At 45.0% G+C, this 23,659-nt stretch overlaps 1 protein-coding gene across 1 annotated transcript in view; it reads left to right on the top strand.

Moving 5' to 3' along the window:
- Window positions 1–22,261, top strand: part of LOC128330890 (vomeronasal type-2 receptor 26-like) — a 31,221-nt gene extending 8,960 nt beyond the window's left edge. The window contains exons 4-9 of the mRNA XM_053264252.1: window positions 328–455; window positions 6,379–6,670; window positions 7,617–8,474; window positions 10,225–10,452; window positions 18,457–18,583; window positions 21,351–22,261. Of these exons, the coding sequence (XP_053120227.1) occupies window positions 328–455; window positions 6,379–6,670; window positions 7,617–8,474; window positions 10,225–10,452; window positions 18,457–18,583; window positions 21,351–22,261 (2,544 nt within the window). The remainder of the gene's footprint in view (window positions 1–327; window positions 456–6,378; window positions 6,671–7,616; window positions 8,475–10,224; window positions 10,453–18,456; window positions 18,584–21,350) is intronic.
- The last annotated feature ends 1,398 nt before the right edge of the window (window positions 22,262–23,659 follow it).

Genomic DNA, 23,659 nt, shown 5'->3' on the forward strand with positions numbered 1-23,659 from the left:
CAAACCAGCGTGTCTCATGAAGATATGGGGAGCTGGCTGAACACAGGGCTCTGTCAAATAGAGTTTGGATCCTTCTTCCCTAACTCCAGAAGCCCAGGCTGGAATCCATGTGTCCTAAAGGTTGTTTTGTCCTCTGCAGCTGATTTTCTGCCACAAGGGATGCTGCATGCAATCACAGAAGTGCTTGTGTATGTGATCATGTGGGTAAAGAGCTGGGAGGGGGGCAAAAAGATAGTGACATCCAGAGTGTTTTTGCTCCTTCTCTCCCTCTTTCTCCTGCTTCCTCATGCTTCCAGCGAGTCTTTTCGCCCCTTTTCCTGTTTGCAGCCCAAAGTTGATCGTCTTTTTCAGGGTTTCAGAGATGATATTCTGATTGGGAAATGTGTATCCATCATTTTCCTTGAACTGCCTTTACTCAGCTTCACAGAACACCCAGCCCCCTCCATCATGGGGTAGTAAGTAGCACTTTGTTGTTTCTGGGGGTACATTGGACTTTTAGATCATAGTCATGACTGCTAATGGGGCAAAAGGGGCACCTTTAATAGTGATGGCTCTCTTCAATTTAGCAGGGGCGTAGCAAATATCCCTTCTCAGCCCAGCACAGTATCCCATTGGGTGGCTGTTGCTGGTCTCTCCCTGGTGTTTATGTGTAGACTTTGAGCCCCTTTGGGAAGGGAATGAGAACCATCTTCTCCTTCCTTGTGCTATGCAAACTGCTCTTAGTCTTGAAATTTGTTCTTGAAAATGGTACATAGATATTTTCTAATTAGTAGTCATTATTTTTATCCACTGTGTAGATAATTCTGATCTAAAACATACTGGTGGTTCATAACAAAGGCTGGTTCATACATTGATGCTCATCATCAAATGATGACTTTCATGTAGTCAGTGGTCCCACAGAGATTTCACACTACTATTAAAATGTTCATATCATGTCAATCCTAACACTTTCCAATGGTGTTGGTCCAACATCCATCCACCAGTCATCAAGTATACAGAAGTTAAGTCTAGTTAAGTCTAGGTATTCAGGGGAATGCCACCTCTGATCCTGATGAAATGTACAGCTGTCACGATGATGTACAGTAGCCATTGATAGCCCTATTCTTCTTGAATTTGTCTAATCTCCTTTTAAAACCATCTGGATAAGTGGCCATCGCCTCACCCGGTGGCAACAAATTCCATAGCTGAACACCACACTTCGTAAAGCAGTGTAAAGAGAAAAGGGCATCACTTTACTCTGGGTGGCTGTAAACCTCCTGGAGATGGAAGTTTGGGGCAGTCTACAAATGTGATAAATAAATTAAAATAATAAATGTTGTATGTCCTGTTTCTCACAATATTTAGCTTCAACAGATGATCCTCTGTTCTAATACTATGAGAGAGGGAGAAACACTTGTCTATTCACTTGATCCACACCATGCATAATTTTATAAACCTCTATAATGCCCCCCATTACCCACTTACTTTCTAAACTAAAAAGGCTCAGACATTGAAGCCTTTCCTCATAGAAGGATCTCTCCAGCCCCCTGATCATTCTGGTTGCTCTTTTCTGCATCTTTTCGAGCTCTGTGATGTCTTTTTAAGGTGCAGTCACCAAAACAGTTTCCCAGTGTTGTCGCACCATAGATTTATGTAAGGGTATTACTAGTTTGGCAGTTTTATTTTCAGTCCCTGACCTAATGATCTCTAGTATGGAATTGCCTTTCTTTTTTTCTTTTTTTTAGAGCTGTTGCACACTGGGTCAACATTTTCATGTCCACCATGACTCCAAGATCCCTTTCGTGATTGTGTTTGGTTTTTTGCCCCAATGTGCATCATTTTACATTCATGGAAATTGAACTGCATTTGCCATTTATTTTTATTTTATTTTATTTTACATTTTATATCCCACTCTTTCTCCAAGGAGCCCAGAGCGGTGTACTACATACTTAAGTTTCTCCTCACAACAACCCTGTGAAGTAGGTCAGGCTGAGAGAGAAGTGACTGGCCCAGAGTCACCCAGCTAGTTTCATGGCTGAATGGGGATTTGAACTCTTTTGGAGCTCCTCACAAGCCATTTTTATTTTTATCACACTGAATAATTTGGGGCCATTTGCAAATGTGGCCACCTTACTGCTCACCCCTAACCTCAGATTATTAACAAAAAAGTTAAAAAGCACTGATCCCAGTACAGATCCTTGAGGGACCCCATTTTGCACATCTCTCTACTGGGTATATTGACAATTTGTTCCTGCTCTTTGCTCTCTGGTTTTTCCCCTGTTCTTTAACCTTTTACCTGTCCTCTTATAGTGGATAACTTTGTTCCAGAGCCTTTGGTGAGCGACTTTATTGAAAAGCTTTTTGAAAGTCTAAGTATAAAATATCTCCTGGATCACCATTATCTATATGCTTGTTGACACTTTCAAAAAAGTGTAGAAGATTAGGGAGAGAGAGCCTTGCAGAAACTGTGTTGATTCTCCTTGAGTAAAGATTGCTCTTCTATATGCTTCATAATTTTCTCTTTAATAATGCTTTCTATCAATTTATCCAGAACAGACATTAAACTAACTTGCATGTAGTTACACAGATCCTCTCTAGATCCTATTTTTAAAATTAGAGTTATATTGGGCACTTTCCCGTCCTCAGGTACAGAGGCCAGTTTTAGGGGCAAGCTACTTATTTTTGTTATCAGTTCTACAACCTACCTCACAGGGTTGTTGTGGGGATGAACATAACCATGTACACCACTCCGAGCTCCTCAGAGGAAAAGGCGGGATATAAATGTAATAAATAAATAAATGAATAAATAAAATAAATTTCATATTTGAACTGTTTAACAACTCTCGGGTGAATAACATCTGGACCTGGAAATTTGTTGATTTTTAATTTGTCAACATGACTTAGAACAACATCTCTCATCACCTCTATTTGCCTAAATTATTCAAATTCCCTTCTTGAAAAGGCCATTTCAGGCACGGGTATTTGCTTTATGTCTTCAGGAGTGAAGATACATGCAAATAATTCATGCAGCTTCTCTGCAATCTGCTTATTCTCCTTGAGTGCACTTTTTATTATGCTGTCATCTAGTGGTCATTTCTGGTCAGTTTCTAGCTTCTAACACATCTAAAGAACTTTTTGTTTGTCTCAGTGTTTTTAGCCAGATTTCCTCAAGGTCCTTGTTTTGCATCTCTTCTTGTCTACTTGCATTTCTTTTGCCAAAGTTTGTGCTCCTTTTTGTTCTTGATTTTCATAGCTTATTTGATCTTGTTAGTTAACCACACTGGCATCCTCTTGGACTTGATGGTATTTTACCTGATATGAAGTATACATTCTAGCTGAGTTTCTGTTATTGTGGTTCTGAATATCTTCCAAGCACTATGGAGAGACTTGAAGCTTTTGACATTCCCTTTCCACTTCCTTTTTATCAATCATTGTGAAATGTCTTGTTTTAAAATCTAATGTGGCTATGTTGGATTTCCTCAGCAATATTCCACTTACATCTATGCTGAAGCTGATTGCATTGTGGTCACGGTTTCCAATCAGTTCTTTCAAGTTAGCAGGGGATCCAAGTTAGCAGGGGTCTAGACATGTTTCTGCCCAGTCTATGTGAGGGTATTTGAAATCACTCATTCTATAACCTTATAGTCTTTCTTAGATAACTTGTATCGAGGGTTCACGGTATCCGAGCTCCTGCTCATTCTCTCCATTCCACCCAGTTGCCATTCTGCTCAGTAAATCTAGGCACCAACTTCCCCTTAATGGCTTAGAGGCTTCTAGCATTTGCATATTGACACTTATAAACAATGACCCTCTCTGTTTCCTAGATGTGTTTGTTTCTTTGGAGCATTTAGGTCTCTTTCATTGGCTATTTTGTCTTATGGAAATTTTATTGTCCATGTCAACTCTTTCCCCATTTCGACAATTGAAAGCACATTCCCCTTCACCCCTAGAGATGATTCATCCCAAACCAGATGCTCTGAAACTCATGTTGGTGGGTGCAATTTAAAAGTTGCTCTGCCACCTTTTTAAATCCTACATACCATCTTGGTTCAATTGGAGCCTATCTTGGTTCATGTGGTTTCTGTTCCTTCTGTACAGGTCTAGCTTTTCTCCTAAAATTTCCCAGGGCCTAATGAATCTAATCTCCTCCTGACACCAGCATTTCATCCATGCATTGAGACTCCTCAACTCTGTATGCCTAACTGGCCCTGCATGTTGCACTGGTAGCATTGCAGAGAAAGATACCTTGGAGATCTGGGCTTTCAATATTTGACTCACAACATACATTTCACTTCTAGAACCACCCAACTATGTTTTATCATGTTGTTGGTGGCAACATAGACTACGAACACTGGCTCATCCCCAGGACTACCTACTATGCCAATGTTTCTTAACCTTGGGCCCCCAGATGTTGTTGGACTAGAACTCCCAGAATGCCCACAGGCCTTTGTGGCTGGGGATTCTGGGAGTTGTAGTCGAACAACATCTGGGGGCCCAAAGTTAAGAAACCCTGTACTATGCTGTATGATATCCGCTACCTTTGCACCAACAGGCAAGTCACCTTGGGATTGGCACATCCATCCCAAACCCAACTATCTGCATTCCTAATGATTAAATCACCATTACAAGGAGCCCTCTCCATCACCCACTTGCAGAGCCTCTGTGCAAGACATATCTGTGCACACAACAGGGATGAGTCCCTTCTAAGATATAATTCCCAGATCCTCAAGGTGATACTCCCCTCCCCTGAGTCCCTCATTCTCCATGAAAGCAGAATGGTCACCCTCCGGCTGGGTCACCTTCAGACTGGGATGCCTCTGCTGCATCCCTGATGCCTCATCAACAAAACTGTCTGGCTCATATAGTTTATCCAGGTCAGTTTCCCTGGCCTCAAGGGAAGAAACTCTGTCCCTGAGAACCAGAAGCTCTTTGCAATGACTTTGTCCAGTGCGTATGTCCTACTGGAATAACTATCCAGTAGCCTGTCCACAACTTGTGTTTAGTAGGCAGATAGTGACACTCAATGCAATACTCTGGATAGCTTCCACATCCCTGCTGACTATCTGTCTACATAACTTTTTTGTTAACTAACTTAGCAATACAACTAAAGAAACCCTACAAAAATAAACAGTCTACTTGAGTTTACTTTTGTAGGGTTTCTTTAGCTGTATTGCTAAGTTAGTTAACACTTTCAGAAGGGGGAGGGTTGATTGCCCTAGGTTTCTCATCCTGATGGTAAACTCGCAGATATAGATGGACCCCCTTATCCACAGGGGTTCTATTCCTGCCAATTTCCACAGGTAACAAAATCTCAGACAATGGGGCATTAAGTCTATGTCTATAGTGATGGGGGGGATTAGTTTCAGGTAGGGGCAAAAACCATTCAGAATAGCCTGAAAATGGCTAATATGTTTGCAATAAAGTGGCCTACTGTGCTACACAGGTCTTCTGCTGTCCAGCAATGTACCCCATAACCTGCAATTCCTCCATTTCCCCATGAAAAAAGAATGGTAAATCCCCCCCCTGGCAAAAAAGAGCCACAAAATGGCTCCATTTATTTTATTTTATTTTATTTAACACATTTGTATACAGGCCAAAGCCAACTTAAGTGGTGCAGCAGGGAAAATGCTTGACTAACAAGCAGAAGGTTGCTGGTTCGAATCCCCGCTGGTATGTTTCCCAAACTATGGGAAACACCTATATCGGGCAGCAGCAATATAGGAAGGTGCTGAGTGGCATCATCTCATACTGTATGGGAGGAGCCAATGGTAAACCCCTCCTGTATTTTACAGAAGAAAATCACAGGGTTCTGTGGGCACCAGGAGTTGAAATCAACTTGACGGCACACACACAAAAATACTGGCCAAAACGCAAGTCTCTGGGTGGTTTACAACAAAACAATAAAAACAACAGATAAAAAGATCAAAAAATACAACAATTAAAATTTAACACGGTAAAACTATTAAAAACACAATTAAAACACCATTTGGTCATCAAATACCATTTGACAAAATGGTGGTCTGAAGCACCTCAGAAGTCATTTCCAGCAACTCCAAACCTGGATATGTGAAATTTAACCCTCCCCCACCCCCGTGTATACCAAGGTCAGGTGTCTATTGCTTGTCCACGAATATTCAGAGACACAGGTTTTGGGTCTACATATGCCAAGGTTTCCCTGTAATTAACTTTCGGGTTTTATTACTTGATGCTTTGTCACTGGGGCCAGGAACACATTATTAAATGCAGTTCACTCATGCTTGTGAGCTTAAAAAATGTTAATTTATAAGCCAGGTAATTATCTAGGGAAACCATAATCTACTGGATGAACTGAATGTTAATCAATGCAGCTGTTCCTTTGGTATAAATTGTTTTTAAGACCACATGGAAATCTCATTGCAGTTTAATGCCTAAGAACTATCAGCAAGTTCTTGCATCTGTTTTTGCCATTGATGAGATCAACAAGAATGCCAGGTTGCTACCCAACATCACATTGGGATCCAAGATCTTTGACAATAATTTTAATCCAAGGATGACCTATTGGAACACTCTCAACCTAGTTTTTATGGGACAATGGCATCTTCCCAATTACAACTGTGACAGGGGGAAAACGTTCATGGCTGCAATTGGGGCACCCTCCTCACAAAACTCCATCCATATGGCCAATATCTTAAATACCTACAGGACACCACAGGTAAGTGTCTTCATATATTTGCATAGGTATATTTCTCAGAGAAGCGCAGGTGCCTTTCCAATACCTTAGCATCCTCCTCCTTAGAACTGATTGGGTTAAAAGACTGTACTCTGCTCCACTGAATGAGTAGAAACCTGTTGCCAACTCACCGTTCCTGTGGGCTACTTGATATGAGCTTTATCCCAGTTCAGAGTTCATTATCAAATTTGGCTTCTTCACCTTCCTGCTTAGGTTATACTTCCAATGGAAACATCCTCTCTAATAAAACGCTTGGTGTCCGTCCGTGGACGGACACCAAGCGTGTGTCCGTGCCTCCCTGGCCTGTTCTGGGCATGCGCGAAGCGCATGCCCAGAACAGTGCAAGGGAGACACGATCGCCGGCACCCGGCAGCCATCTTGGGTGGCCAGAAGCGGCCGCCCCGAAGAAGCCGCAGAAGTGGCAGCGGGGGAAACTGACCAAGGCGGCGGCGGAGCCACTGCCTCGGCCGAAAAAGACGGAGGCCGGGGGCGGAGCGGAGGCCATGTAATTTTTAAAAGAATTGCTCCCAAGGCGGGAGCAATTCTTTTAAAAATTACATGGCCTCCGCTCCGCCCCCGGTCCCGGCCTCCGTCTCCCCGGCCTGGCGGGGGCAAGTGCCTGGGCCGATTTGGCCCTTAAAGGTAGGGGGGGAGACAAAGTAGCTGGGAGGGCGGTCGGACAGCAGAGGGAGGGGGAATGGCGGTGGAGGGCCAGGAGCGCCGTTACTAGCGCCTGTTATTCAACGGGCCAAAATACACTTGTTATTGATAAAAGCATTCCGTCCAGTGTTACTCAAGTTATTCTGGGTTAGGAGATGGAATGCGTTGGAGGGCTGAGTTCTGGGAATTAATTCTCTGATCAATAATAAAAGGATGTAGTTCTCCATTTAAAAATGTGTTCACACACGCCCCCTCCCCCCGCTTTTAGCTCAGTTATGGCTCTTTTGACGCTGTGTTGAGTGATAAGATTCGATTCCCTTCTTTCTTCCGGATGGTTCCAAATGAAAAACACCAATACGTTGGCATTGTTCGGCTACTTAAACATTTTGGATGGAATTGGATTGGCCTCCTCTTATCAGATGATGACAGTGGAGAAACATTTCTTCAAACCCTAAACCCAAGATTCTCCCAGAATGATATTTGTATTGCTTTTACACTATCATTTCCAGCAGAGACATCTCACGGTTCAAATGATACTGTAAAGAATGCCCTGGGATGGATTGCTTCTACTCTGGAGTTTTACCGCAAAATAAATGTCATCCTTGTCTATGGAGATGGTCGGTATATGGAGGGTTTACGAATAATTCTAGAATGCTATGAATTTATTTACATGCAGCCAATGGAGAGGGTTTGGATCATAACTGCTCAGTGGGATTACACAGCTCTCTTTTCAATGAATAAATTCACAGCAAAATCCCTCAATGGCACCTTGTCCTTCACACCCCACACAAATGTGGTTCCAGGATTTCCGGATTTCCTTGAGAGCATTAATCCATATGAGTCTCAGATTTATCTCATTGGTAGTTTCTGGTACAATGTATTCCATTGTTCGCTTCCAATGGATCAGTTGTATTTTCCAGGTGCAAAACATTGCTCTGGGGAAGAAAGGTTGGGGGGTCTTCCTCGATATCTGTTTGAAATGGAAATGTCTGGCCAGAGCTATAGTATCTACAATGCTGTTTATGCTGCAGCACATGCTCTCCATGCCATGGATTCATTGAGATCCTCACAGATAGCAAAGACGAATGGAGAGAGACAGAATCTCCTGAAAGTTCAGCCATGGCAGGTAAGTCACTCTTACTTGCAGCTCAACTACAGTTATGTGTGTACAGCTTCAAATGCTACCCCAGTATGATTCAGGAACAAATCAGCAGCCCTTAAAACTATTTCAAGACTGGAGATAAGGTCCACCTAAGTGCCTCAGATAACCTGGCAGCTGTGTTCTGTGATATAAGGCATGGATAAAAGTAGCCAGCTCTGATTTCTGAAGGAGGGAGACACAGCTGGAGCCCATTCCGAAGATCCAAAGAACACATATTTAACCTATGAAATTATTTGCATAGGATGTGGTGACATCCTATGGATGAATGGCTTTAAGCCTGGATGGCTTTAAGAGAGGAGTCACATATCCTGTGCTGCTGCCATGGCTCGGTCCAAACCAGCCGCATGATTTTTAAGTTTAACCGCTGCCTCCAAGTAGACTTTTAGGCTTTCTCTGGCTGAGGCCACTCAAAACAGCCTTCCGAATGGTAGTATATAAAAAATAACTATTGTGGTAAAGGATTTAGGTATAGGGTGGAGAAAACAGACAGAAGCTATAGATTTTTAAATGCAAACAAGAAATTTTATTTGAAAAGAGATGCAATTTAAAGCAATAGTTCCTTTGGAAAATTTAGTACCAAAACAGCAACCAAATGAGCACAAGGGTGAAATAAAATGTGATCAAAACACATCCAAACTGACCTGTCTAACACTTCTGCAATCCTTTGAGCTTCCTGGGGTTTCTGGCGAGTGACTCACCTCTCCAGAAAGATTGACTCTCTTCTAGTGATTTTTCAGCCCTTATTCTCAGCGACTCTTTTCAGTCCTTCTTTCTCACTCCAGCTCTTCAACTCTTTCCAGCTCTAATGTCCACTTGATCTTCACTTGGACTCCTTTGACTCTGCCTTGTAACATAAAGAAGTGATTCTCACAACCAGCTGAAACTAGGGGTGTGCAAACAGATCAGAAGTCGAACTTGTACAATGTCGAACCAGTTTAGTTCGACCATTTGGAGTCGAACCCAACCACCCCCTGTTTGCTCCGACCCTGAAACAAACACCCCCAGATGTACGGGGGGTTCGTGAGCTGACATAGTAAATTATTTTAAAATTACCTTTACTCCCCTTGGGGGAGTTCCTGGAGGTGGCAGCGGGGGGTGGGTGGGTGGAGGTCCCCCCTGCCACCTCCAGGAACTCCCCCAAAGGGAGTAAAGTTAAAAACAAAATTATTTATTTATTTATATTTATTTTTTTACCGGACTGGACCGGGGGGGGCGGATCAAGGGGGTGCCAGACCGAACTGGCCCAGTTGGGTTCGAGGCTGATCTGGCCTCGAACCGAAGTGGGCCAGCCAGTTCCGTGCACACCGCTAGCCAAAACTGGGCTAAGGGGGGCCAGCCCGGTTTCAGATGGTCGTGAGACCCAACAGGAGCTGCATGGTTCCTGGCAGCAGTGCGGTGGTGAGCCCTCTTAAGTGGCCCACTGCTTAACCTGGGTTTCAAGCACAGGAGCATCTGGTGGGCAACTGTGTGAAACAGGATGCTGGACTAAAAGGCCTTGGGTCTGATCCGGCAGGGCTGTTCTTATGTTCTTACATTCTAATATCAATATTATCTTGGTCACAATTGCCACCTGGGCCAGCAGGAGAAAGGCTGGGTTCAAGGGGTGGGAGGGGAATCAGATTTTGCCTGCCCAAAGGCAAATTCCAGAAATAAAACATGTATCTACATCACACCATTTGATAGAGCTTGTATATTTTTCCTTGTTCTAAATCAGCTTCACTCTTTTCTGAGAAACATCTGCTTCAACAATAGTGCTGAGGAAGAAATATCTTTTGATGAGAATCTGGAGCTGGCATCTGGATATGACATCATCAACTTGGTCACGTTCCCCAATCAATCCTTCCAGAGAGTCCAGATTGGAAGGATAGATGCCCTGGCTCCAGGAGAAAAAGAGTTCACTATTAATGAAAGTGCCATTCAGTGGAGTCACAAGTTTAACCAGGTGGGAGTAAGTGAGAGTTCTGTTTCTCAGCAGAACTATGCATTTTACATCTGAGATAAAGAGAGTGATGTATTTGGGAAGAAAATGCTGAGGTATTCCTGGCAAAATCCTTGCTTATTATCCTTTTTCAAGAAACACCACAGGCCCTCAATAAAAGTCTCTCTCTCTCTCTCTCTCTCTCTCTCTCTCTCTCTCTCCCTCTCTCTCTCTCTCTCTCTCTCTCTCAAAGATGGGTATAAGGCTAGTTGGATTATGAGGTCATTCACACAATCAAAAATGTGTTCTACCTGGGTTTGTGAACTGTGTGTACTCCCAATTTTTGATTGTGTGGAAGCAAGGTTAGAGAAAAATCTGAGTAGAAGTGATTGGGGCAGGTCTCACGATCCGTGAGACCCGCTTTTGTAACAACTGCTAAGCCTGCTCTCCCCACAGATGAGTGGGTAGGGAGCCCTGGGCGGCTGGATTGGCCACCCACACGATGGCCAGCTCTGTGATGGAGCTGGGGGGTGGGAGGAGTGGGGGCCGCACGGCGCCCGCAAGTCCCCAGTATGCCCTGCGCGAGCATTGGGGAGACCCCCAGAGCCAGAAGGCAGCTTGTCACCTCCCGGCTGGGGGTCTGCTCATGATTAAGTGCAGCACGAAGGCATGCCGTGGCTACTCACGATTGTAAAAAGCAGGTTTGCTGAAGCGCTCGCTCCGCAAACCTGCTTTTAAACAGGGGTTCTCGAGCGGGTTAGCCGCCTAAGAACCACCAGGCTCGTCTGTGCTAGCCCAATTTTTGTTGATCGTGAGAATCGCCCCATTGTGTGGAAGCAAGGTTAGAGGAAAACCTGGGTAGCTTTTTCTTCTACCTTGCTTCCACACAATCACTTCTACCCAGGTTTTCCTCTAACCTTGCTTCCACACAGTCAAAAATTGGGAGTACACACAGTTGCCAAACCCAGGTAGAACACAGTTTTCGATTGTGTGAATGACCTCAATGTCTTTGTTGAAAATTTCCTGTACATGACTGGCTACCCATTACAATCTTTACCATCTGCTTTGACAATTTTTTGTATAGCTTCATTGAGAGTATGATTCTATCTTTCCACCAATCCAGACGATTGTCGATGATGGGCTGAGTTATACTTTTGTGTAATTCCTAGAGCTTTGCATAGTTCCTGCATGATGAGTCCCATAAAGGAACTTCCTGTGTCTGAATTGAGGTATTTGGGAACCCAAAATCGACTAATGACCACACTGAAAAGTACTTTGGCCGTAATTGCAGCGGAATAAGTTCTTGCGGAGATAGACTCTATCCATTTTGAAAAGTGGTCCACAATTACTAGGCAGAACCAATTTCCTTTGGACTTCCAGGGCAAGGGCCTTATGTAGTCCAATTGAACGCGGAGTCCATGCACTGGTGCCTGATGGGGGCTCTAATTGTTTGGTGGTCAGCATTTACTCTAGCACACAATAAACATCCTTCACAAAATGCATCCACCCCTTCACACATACCAGGCCACCATACAGTGTGTTTAACTCTCTCAAGTGTGGGCTGGGCTGCTTGCCTCTGTGTCCCATGTCATGCATAAACTCTTTAAGCTCCTCCCTAATGTTGGCCAGGACAATCCAGTGGCAGTCCCTGCTGGGTCCTACGGCCCACCAGATTACATCCACTTGTTCTATTTTTTTATATGCCTGTGGAATCTTTTCCTTCTGAAGCAAATGTTTCAATCTCTGGGTCCCCTTGTTGGAGGATACAGAGTTGCAGTTTGTCCTCCTCTGAGAGTTTTACTTTGGCTGTGGGGCGAGAAGTTCGGCTTCATCTGGTTTACTGGGCGCAGCTGCCTCTTTGGCTAGGGAGTCTGCTTTGTGGTTCCAGCATGCTGATGCTGTTTTCTTTTTCTAATGTGCTGCTATACGGATGAACCAGATAGCTGCTGTTCTTTTCTGAATTAAGTTTGTTCTTCTCTGCCATTTTTCTGAGTGTGCAACAGGGCAGCTCTCCGAAACCTCCGTTTCCTGACTCAACCAGATCGGAAGCCATGTTGTAGCTGCTCAGGCTGTCCAATTGGAATCTGTGTACATTGTTACAGGAACATCTGGTGATTAAAATTCTAGAACGGCTGTGACAGCTTGCAACTCTGCTGCTTGTGTAGAGTGAATGTGGGCAGATCCTTGAGGGACATAGCTCTCAGTTACTCTCACTACACTATACCCTGTTCAGACCTCCCCCTGTTCATGGGAACAGGACCCATCTGAAAACCAGGGATGAAATCCTGCCTTAAGGGCTTCTTCTAGGGGCTTTCCCCATTTTGCAGGCCAACCTGAGGCTTTGGGGTAGGCAGAGGGCATGTATGCTCCTCTCCTCCTACAATTAAACCATAAAGGGCTGGTAAAGCTTGAGGTTCTTTCTTAAACCCCATGCTTCGGTTGACTAAGGTGAGGGTCCATTGGGCAATGTGGAGATTTGAAACCTGACCATCCTGGATGCATCCAGAGATGTTGTATTTGGGGGGTGAATGCTCCATTTGAACTATAATTTTTGATCCTCCTATTAAGTATTCCCAGTGTCCAAGGCTCCAGACCAGTGCAAAACAAGCCTTCTCACAGGGGGAGAAGTTCTGCTCCATTGAACTCAGCAACCATGAGGCATATGCAATGATGCACAGTTTGCCTTCAGAGTGCTGATTCAAGGTTGCTGCTATGCTACTTTCTGAGGTTGCCAGTTGTACCACAAAAGGGTTTTCCATGTTTGGGTCCACTAGCTCTGGGGTTGCACACAAGTCTCTTTTTAAAATGGTGAAAGGCTCCATTTGCTCTGGACCCCACTCCTATTGGCTACCTTTCTTCAGAAGTTTATAAAGGGGCTTTGCTTTTGCTGCAAAGTTCTCTATAAATCCACGAGAGACCTTTTAGAGCCCAAACAGGGCTCTAAAGGAGTGCAGGTCTGTAGGGGCTGGCCATTTAGAGATAGTCTTGACTCTTTGAAAGTCTGGTGACCTGCCATCTTCACCCAGGCTGATTCCTAGGTATTTGACTGCTTCTGAATGAATTGGACATTTTGCCTATTTATCTAAAAGCCAGTCTTTTGGATGGTTTCAGGAGTTGGAGCATCAATGAGCACATCATCTACAAAAAAACCACATGAGCTTGGTGACATGTATCAAGCTTTCCCCACATGCCCATGAAATACGTGTGACAGATGAATGGGGAGGAATGAAACCCTTGGGGCATACGGGGGAAACCAAACTGTTAACTTTGTTGCAAATTTGTACCAACACGAGGGTTCAAGGGGAATTGGAAAAAAGGCATTGCTAATGTCAAGAACTGAGAAGAAGCAGGATCTGGCAGCAGTGGCCACCAAAATCTCATTGGATTTAGCTACTACTGGTGCAAAAGGTGGGGTCACCTTATTTAAAGTTCTGTAATCTATGGTGAGCCTGTAGATCACGTTGTCAGCTTTCAGTACTGGCCATATGGGGGTGTTACAAGTGCTTTGCATGTGGATCAGAACTTTTTGTTTTTCAAAATCTGAAATGGAGATTTGAAGGGATGCCTCTGTTGCCTGTGGAGACCTATACTGTTTTTGAGGAAACGGATTGGGGCCTTCAATGAGAATGCTCCTGTTTCCTTTTATTAGACCAAGAGCCGGGTCTCATGATCTGTGAGACCTGGTTTTGCAGGGTAAGCGGGGAGGGAGCCCTGGGCGGCTGAATCGGCTGCCCACACAATTGCCAGCTCTGAGACGGAGCCGGTGGGGGCTGGGGGGAGCGGGGACCGATTGGCCCCCGCAAGCTGCAGCATGCCCTACGCGAGCGCGCAGGGCATGCTGGCGAGACCCCCAGAGCCAGGAGGCGGCTTTTCGCCTCCCCTCCAGGGGTCTTCTCATGAGTAGGTACGGCGCGAAGCCGCACCGCGGCTACTCACAATTATTAAAACCAGGTTTGCAGAGCACTTGCTCTACAAACCTGGTTTTAGGGCAACGGTTACCCACTCTAGAACCATCGGGCTTGCAGCCGAGCCCAGTGGTTCTTATGATCTGCAAAAATTGGGCTACGCTCTCCTAGACCGATTTTTGCAGAGCGTGAGAGTAGCCCCCAACTTTTGTTTTACTCTTTGCCCAGACTGCTGGCATGCCTTGCTGCCAGGGATCTCTGGCTGCTTCTGGAAGGGAGAGTAGAGTGGCTTCTTTCAGGGCTGCACACCTGTGTATTGCTGAAATACACTACAAACCAAAAGTTCAAATTGGAGTTTGGTAAGAGAAACCACAGTTCGCTTTTGCTGCAAAACGGTGGTTTCATGCTTTTGGACATACAGGAATTCCAACCTCTGTTACATTTAACTGTGGTTTTGCTTTACATCTCAGGAAGAACTCATTGGGATGAGATTTGACCAGGCTATTCAGTTTACTAAACAATGGGTCTTGGACATAGAGCGGCAGGAGGAGTCTGCACTTCTGCCAAGGGGGCTATATATAGGTCCTCAGCTTATGAGTTCCAAACCCTCTGATTACCTAGATAAAATTCTTATACCCAAATTTAGTCGAGCATTGACCCTTGCCCATCTCAACGTACTCCCTACCATGGTTACAGAAGGGAAATACAAGAGAATACTCTATGCAAATCGTCTTTGTCCCTGTGGTTCGGGCGATATAGAGACCACTGACTATGTAATTCTTTATTGTACCCTTTTTAGGGAAATTGGTACTAAGTATATTTTACCTTTGTTAAAGAAATATCCTGGCCATACAAATCACTTTCTCCTGGAACTTTTGCTGTTTAAATTTAAAGATACAATTTCTGTCAATGTGGCCAAGTTTTGTTTTATCATTTGCAAATTTTGTAACATTTTCATTGCTCAACTGAATACTGTAAAATTTTAATTTTGATCTTGCTGGTCTGTGATTATAATATAATTCTGATCTGTTCACTACAAACCAAAGGTTCAAATTGGAGTTTGGCAAGGGAAACCGTAGTTCACTTTTGCTGCAAAACAGTGGTTTCATGGATGTACAGGAATTCCAACCTCTGTTCCATTTAACTGCAGTTTCCCTTTACATGCAAAAGGAGCTAGAATGAGAATGATGTGTTTTAAAAGCCATAGTAGATGACTAATAAGGGGAGAATGATTTAGAAGATTAGATGAGTAAGAGAAATAAATAAAAAAGGGGGATTATTAGTGAACCATCATTGTCGCTTAGATCAAAACAAACTGAAGCTATTCTCATGACCAGCAAAAACAGGGCTTGGGGTCTGAAGGCGGGGTTAGGACTACCGTGTGGAACCTCAGCAAACGCCCAAACAGGGCTCTGTCAAAAGAGGGTCACCCAGTTTCCAGCCCCTCCTCTAAAACCAGGTTCAGCAAGCAGGGGAGGTTGCCTACCCCCTCCCAGTGCCCGTGTGGAGCCATGGAACGCTGTGGGACCCTGCTTGAGGCTCCCTCCCCGGGGATACCATAGAGACTGGATAACAGAGTGGGCTGCAAAGCAAGCAAGCTTGGGGAAAGCCTGTCCAGCAAACAGCACTGAGCTTCCTTAAAGTGGCAGGCACCTTGCAAATGAGCCCAAGGGAAAATATGAAGCTGCCTTCCACTGAGTCAGACCATTAGTCCATCCAGCTTAGTACTGTCTTAGTCCTGTCAACACAGACTGGCAGTGGCTTCCCAAGGCTCTCAGTTGGGATTCCCACTCAGCCCGACCTGGAGATGCCAGGCAGGGAGCTCAAATCCTTCTTCTTATAGCAGCCCTATCCCCTAAGGGGAATAGTTGCACAGACACATGTCATACTATCCATTCATTTTACTAGCTGACCCCGCACAGAGCATCTGTGTGGTCTTGCACTGAGCATGTGGCATTGCACCCCCACAATGCTCTCGCTTGCTCTCGCCACCTCTGCTCCCCCCCCGCAAGTTTCTCACCACTCCCACAACACACTCGCTCGCTCTCGCCACCCCCGCTCCCCCACAAGTCTCTCGCCACTCCCGCAATGCTCTCGCTTGCTCTCGCCACCCCCGCTCGCCTCCCCCACAAGTCTCCATGCTCGTGCTCTCTGTCCTCCATCTTTCTATCTCTGTCTCGCAGTCCTTGCTTCCCCCTGCCACTGCCAGGGACTGTCGCCTGCTTGCCTGACAGCCTCTAAGCTCCCTGCCACTTCACAGTGCCCCCGATCCAACTGTCAAACTGCTTTCCAGCCACCCCGCAGGGTGCATGGCCCATCTATAAAAATTAATAATATAGAATATCCCACTCTTCCTCCAAGGAGCCCAGAGCAGTGTACTACATACTCAAGTTTCTCCTCACAACAACCTTGTGGAGTAGGTCAGGCTGAGAGTGAAGTGACTGGCCCAGAGTCACCCAGCAAGTATCATGGCTGAATGGGGGGTTTTGTGCTCCTTCCTGTCCCATGCAGGTCACTGGACAAGAGCAGGAGTGTCCCTGCCCTTGCCTGCAGCGTGGTCAGGGGTGTAGCTAGGGGAGAAGGGGCCCGTGTTCATCCCTCTCTCTGGCGGCCCCCCAGAGTGAGGGAGATAATGGAGAAAATAGGGAGGGATGAAGCTAGAGGGCCCTCAGGATCTGGGGGCCTGTGTTCTTTGAAACCTTTCGCTCAATTATAGCTACGCCCCTGAGCGTGGTGTAGTAGTTAAAGTGCTGGACTAGGACCGGGGAGACCCAAGTTCAATTCCCCATTCAGCCATGAGACTAGCTGCGTGACTCTGGGCCAGTCACTTCTCTCTCAGCCTAGCCTACTTCACAGGGTTGTTGTGAGGAGGAACTTGAGTATGTAGTACACCACTCTGGGCTCCACCGGTTCCTCCTTCCATCTGCTGGTAGAGTGGGAGCGACCGCTGGAATGACTGTCTGTGCAAGGGTCACTGGTTCGGCCTCATGGAAGCAATGGCAGTGGGGGGAGCCTCGCAGTGGCAGCAGGGGGCTCACAGCTGTGGCAGAGGGCCTCATGGCTGTGGCAGTTCAGGTGCCCAATTTGCCTCGGGGTGACACTGCACCCACCCGCCCACCCTTGCACCATCATCAAGATGCAGAGGGTAGCAGTGCCAATGAGGGTGTGCAGGTGTGGGCGACACTTTGCCACTCACTCTCTCACCCTGCTGGCACTGCAAGAGTGGCAAGTGGCAGCATCAGGGCAGGTGGGTGATGGGGACACCCTCCCGCACATGCCCACCCTCCTACGCCCAGAGAGCCTAGCAAGGGGTGGCAGTGGCGGATTGATGGGGAGGCAGAGTCACTACTTGGCTACGGTGGCAGTGGGGGTGGGGTTCTCCCTTTTACCTTCTACACACACTATACAGTGGGGTGGGGTGCCACGGAGGCCACAGCCACAGCTGCGGGGAGGGTGAGGGGGCGAGGGGAAGGTTCCCCCTTCTGCTTTCCCAAATCCTGGGCTACTTATGGGGGCATCTTGCAATTGCTCTCATCGGCATCTGGCAATTGCTCCAGGGGGCATCTGCTGTGTCCCTCCTGGATCTGAGGAGTGCGTTGGGGGTGTGTGTGTGATTCTTCCTTTGGGGCTGGTTGGCAGCTGCAGCTTCTCTAGTCTTCTCTCTCCTTTTGGGCATCAGGACGGAGTTCAGTTCCTTTGACAGTGCTGCAATTTCCAGGAAAGGGCAATTTCAAATGATGAGGCTACCCATCAGGGAGCAGCAAAGAGGGACTGCAGCTTGGAGCCCTCTGAGTGGTCTCCTTGAGTCACGTGCTTGCTCTGTCCACTCACAACTGCTGTTGCCATGGGCAGGGCTGGAGGACCAACAATGCTAGCAATGGCTGGAAAGAACCTGAAAAAGTTAATCGTCTGTCACTCACACTCCCTGCCGGGTTTGCACCATGTGCTCATCTGTTTGCTATGAGGTAAAAATAGAGTTCTATCTGCTTTCAGGAGGTGACCCTGTTTTCTGCTCGTCTCAATAGCTTCACTATGTTCCTGAACAAAATGGGTGACACTCAGGATAAGACCAGTGAGCTGAAACCAGCTTAGTGTTCTATCATATTTCTTCTTCCTTTGTTAGACACTGCCTCATGCCAAATGTGTCAAGAGCTGCCCTCCTGGACACAGAAAGATTGCTCAGGAGGGGCAGCCAGTTTGTTGCTATGATTGTGCTCCATGTTCTGAGGGGACGATTTCGGTACAGATTGGTAAGTAAGCACCATATAGAGCCACAAGGCCGGGGCGGGGTGCAGTCCACTTCTTGAAATTACATCTATCTACAAAACATATATGAACAGATGTATTAACATTCATCTTCTTGTACAGGGTTTTCCATGATGGTCCATGGGCTGCATCCAGGCTGACAAATAATTTCACTGATATAACCTTTCTCTTGTGTTTCCCATAAGCCTGTGGTATTCTCCTCTAGGAAATGGCCAATAGGGTTTAAAAACAGACCAGAGAAAGTAATGTTTTGTACTAGGTGACTCACAACAAAGGATTAAAATATACAACAAAAACACATAACATCAAATCAAATCTGAAAATCAGAATTTAAAAGGCCTGGGTAAACAAAAAGGTCTTTACCTGGCATCTTAAAAAAAACACAAAGCGATGAAGCCAGGTGTACCTCACTTAGGAAACTATTCTATAAATGGGGTGCAACAAATAAAAAGGCCCTCTCCCTAGTTGCCACCCCCTCACCTCATCTGGCAGGGCCCCCCAGAGGAGAGGTATGGGTTGGGATTTATGGAGCAAGGCAATCCCAAGTAACCTAGTCCCAAGCGATTTAGGGCTTTAAAGGTTAAAACCAGCATTCTGAACTGGGCCTGAATACGGCTGATGAAGCACTGGTATAGTATGCTCAAAACGTTCAGTCCTAGTTAATAATTTTGCAGGCATATTTTGTAGAAGCTGCAGTTTTAGACTGTTTTCAAAGGCAGCCCCACATACAACTCAATGCAGTAATCTAAGCAGGAGGTTACCAGAACATGAGTAACTGTGGCCAAGATATACCCATCCAGATAAGGCTGCAGGTAGTGTATCAGTCAAAGCTGATAAAAGGCGTCCCAAGCCACTGAGGCCACTTAAGCCTTTAGTGACTGTGCTGGATCAATGAACACCCCAAACTGTGAACCTTCATGGGGAGTGCACCTCTTTCTATCACAGGCTGAACATTATTCACCCTGTCAGAGGAACCAGCAACAAAACATAATACTGTATTGTCTGGATTGAATCTCAGATTTTTCACGCTCATCCAGTCCATTACTGCATCCAAGCACCAATTCAGCACAGTCACCACCTCACCTGTGTCTGATGAAAAGGAGAGATACAACTGAGTGTCAGTAGCATATTGATGGCACCTCAGGCCAAATCCTTGGATGACCTCTCCTAGCAGTTTCATGTAGATGATAAACAGCATATGGGAAAGAACTGAACTCTGTGGAACCCCCATAGCGCAACTGCCAAGGGGTTGAACAGTAATCCTCCCAGCACCATCTTTTGGTAACAGACCTCAAAATAGGAGCAGAACCACCTCCAAGCAGTGCCTCCTACATGCAACCTGGACAGTTAATCCAAAATGATACCATGGTCAATGGTATCAAAAGCTGCAGAGAGCTCCAAAAGAATTAAGAAGGTTGCACTCCACCATCTTTCTCCTTGCATAGGTCAACCCACCTATGGGATGTTTCAAAGACTTTCTGCAGATTTATGATTATGTCACTCAGTAAGCAAAGTGTCTGTAAGCAAAACACAATTGGACAACATATATTGTTTGGAACTATGAATATGAGCAGAACACACATTCAGAATGGTAAACCACATCATGATGAACAACACTGACAAAAGTCGAAACAAGCATACAGTTTTTCCATGGAAATTAGTTCTAGGGGCTTTGGAAAGTGGATGACAATACAACATTCCTGATTTTGGGTTTCACAGTAATGCTAAGTAAGGTTAAATGAAGTAAGCCCAACAATTCTTCCTTTGGTGTTAACAACATCCTGTCATCATATTTTACAAGGTTTTATTTGAAAAGCACCTTTGCATGTTTTGATTGGCACATTGAGCATTAATCAGGAGTGTCCACTGCAGATCAACTGAGGGGTGGAAAATGAGTGGCAGGTGCATTTCCTGTTCTCCCTTCGGACCCAGCCCATGCTGCCTATATCTCCTTCTAGGCTTGCCCCATCCCAAGCTGCATGGACTGTCACATGCCTGGTTGGGCACTGGAATTCCCAGCCATGAGACTGAAATCTCCCGTCACATGAATAGACGATTCCTGTCCTCAGCAGGGCAGGTGATGTGCATCTCAGGACAGTGTGAGCACAGTTGGAGAGTTAGGCAGCCTGAGTGGGCTGGGGAGGGTTAAGAAGCAAGACACCTGCAGCTCATTTTCTTCCCCTCACTTCATCTGCAGCAGCTGCCTCTAGGATTATAGGCCATTGATAATATCCAATATACAAAAAGCCTTTTAGTTCAATATATTACATTAAGGACTTACCACATTCACAATGCACCGAAATGCCAGGAAATCATGTTTCTTTAGGCTATTACCTTGACAGAGATTTTTTTTAAGGCAATATAGGCATGGTATGGTATATTGTACTGCTGTCATTTCAAGCTTCACCACCATCTTGGAGTGAGATGGCTGATAATAGCAGAATGGTAGACCTAAGTCTGAGATCTGACACTTTACTGGAATGCACACATGGCATCTATGCAAGTGAAGCTAATGTACAACTGAAACTACCATTGCACATTACAAAAATGCAACTCACAATCAAAGTGATTCAAATAATATGAGAGATGCAGTTGGATCCTGGCTCCAGAAAAGATAAGCTGGAAAAGGCTATGCCCCACTACTGCATTCTGTTTATAACGGTAGAATGTGATATATGTCTCGCATGCCTCCAACAATGGCACTCCACTTTTGCGTTTTGGAAATATAGTCCTCTTCTTTCTTAACTTCAGATGCTGACCACTGTGAGAAGTGCCCAGAAGATCAGTATCCAAATAAGCAAAAGGATCAATGCCTCCCCAAATGTATTATTTTCTTATCTTATGGAGAAGCCTTGGGAACAGCTTTGGCTCTTTGTGCCCTTTTCTTTGTGTTGATCACAGTTTTGGTAATGGGGAGCTTTATTCTGCACTGGAACACTCCCATTGTCAAAGCCAACAACTGGAGCATCACCTGCATCCTGCTAGTCTCTCTGCTTCTTGGTTTTCTATGCTCCTTTCTGTTCATTGGCCGACCTGGGAAGCTTTCCTGCATTTTACGACAAACCATGTTTGGTATCATCTTCACTGTTGCAGTGTCTTCTGTGTTGGGTAAAACGGTCACTGTGGTTGTGGCCTTCATGGCCACCAAGCCAGGAAACAGGATGAGGAAATGGGTGGGGAAGAGGATGGCAGTATCCATTATCATACTCTGTTCTCTTATTCAAATTGGCATTTGTGCTGTGTGGCTGGGGACCTCTCCTCCATTCCCAGAGCTTGACATGAACTCCCAAATTAGTGAGATCACTGTGCAATGCAATGAAGGCTCAGAGATTATGTTTTATACAGTCCTGGGTTACATGGGGCTCCTTGCCATCATCAGCTTTACTGTGGCCTTCCTTGCCAGAAAGCTGCCTGACACTTTTAATGAGGCCAAGTTGATCACCTTCAGCATGTTGGTCTTTTGCAGTGTGTGGGTGTCGTTTGTCCCAACCTACCTGAGCACCAAAGGGAAATTCATGGTGGCTGTGGAGATCTTCTCCATCTTGGCCTCCAGTGCTGGATTACTGGGTTTTATTTTTCTCCCCAAGTGCTGTATTATTTTACTGAGGCCCCATCTGAACACCAAAGAGCAATTAGTAAGGAAAAATATTAATCTTGCTTGACTTTTTACAGGTTTCGCTGCTTCTATTTTTTTCCTTCATTCGTGAGTGGCAATCATTGTCAGTTCTGTTGTTCGAACTGGAACTTGTGTGGTGTGGCTGACAACCTCTTCCCCATTCTCAGAGTTTGACATGCACTCTCAGACCAGTCAGATCATAATAAAATGCAATGAAAGCTCAGATATCATCTTCTACATCATCCTGGCCTACTTGGGACCTCTGGCCATCATTAGGTTCACTGCTGTTGGATACATTAAATGAAGACAAGCTGATTATCTTCAGCATGTTATTCTTTTTAGGGATGTGCGAAACGTTACGGGACCGGGTACGGAATGATCTGTACCCGAAACAACCCGTTTTGAGTGTTTTGTAGCCAAAACGAATCACTTGATGGCCAAGTCTGAAAGTTCCCCCCCCCCCCCGCATAACCTACCAGAAACGTTCACCCCTTTCATGAATTATGTCATGAAACAATTTTTTTTCCTTATGTATGGGACACCCCATGGGACTCCCCATGGCAACGTATTAAGAGATAATTACAACTTGATATACGATGAACCTAAATAAATATGGTGAGAGCCAGGCTGAAGAGATTACGAGATTGATGGCTTGCTTACGACCAGCCTGATTTTATCACTTCCTTGTAGAAACTTAGCATTTATTTCAGCTGGTAACTCTGGCTGCTGCTGAAGTGTTTTGATTGTCTGGTTTATTTTCTACGCCATGGAATCCCTAGAGTGATTTATTTTGTGATAATGATAACTATTATATATGATGATCTTGAACAATTGCAGTGAAAACCAGGGTGAAGAAACTAATGGACCGACGGCTTGTTTGTGACCAATTTGAGTTTTCTGTATCACTGGAGGAACCTGGCATGTTGATTGCTTTTATCTCAGCTGGATTCCTGGTTGTTGCCGAAGGATGGTGAAATATCTTGGTGCTATCTGACTCATTTGATTTATTGGAAAGAAATACAAATAAACTCTAAAATAAAATAGAAGTTTTATTGGATTATAAACATTCTTGTACTGCTTTGGAATCAAGAACATTATTCATGAAGATCCATGTTTCTGGCTTAACAGACTAACTCAGAAGGATCTCATAGTATTGATTATGACCTATTTGTTACACAGATTTAAATTGGTTTAAAGAAGAAACCTTGCAAGGACGTAAATCTGTAAACGAACATATTCCTTTGAGTTAAAGAAACCTTTTAAACTTTGGCTACCAATCGGATTTATTTTTATGTTTTGTCACTCTCTCGGTGTGTAGACTTTAAAATTCACATTTATTAATGTTTTATGTATTTTATGTTTTATGTATTTTATGTATTTTATGTATTTACTCCTGTTGTTTCTTTTTCTTTTTGTATTTATGCTGGACTTGGGCCGAAATAAA

Source organism: Hemicordylus capensis, chromosome 6 (genome assembly GCF_027244095.1).
Source record: "Hemicordylus capensis ecotype Gifberg chromosome 6, rHemCap1.1.pri, whole genome shotgun sequence".
Classification (NCBI taxonomy): Eukaryota; Metazoa; Chordata; class Lepidosauria; order Squamata; family Cordylidae; genus Hemicordylus; species Hemicordylus capensis.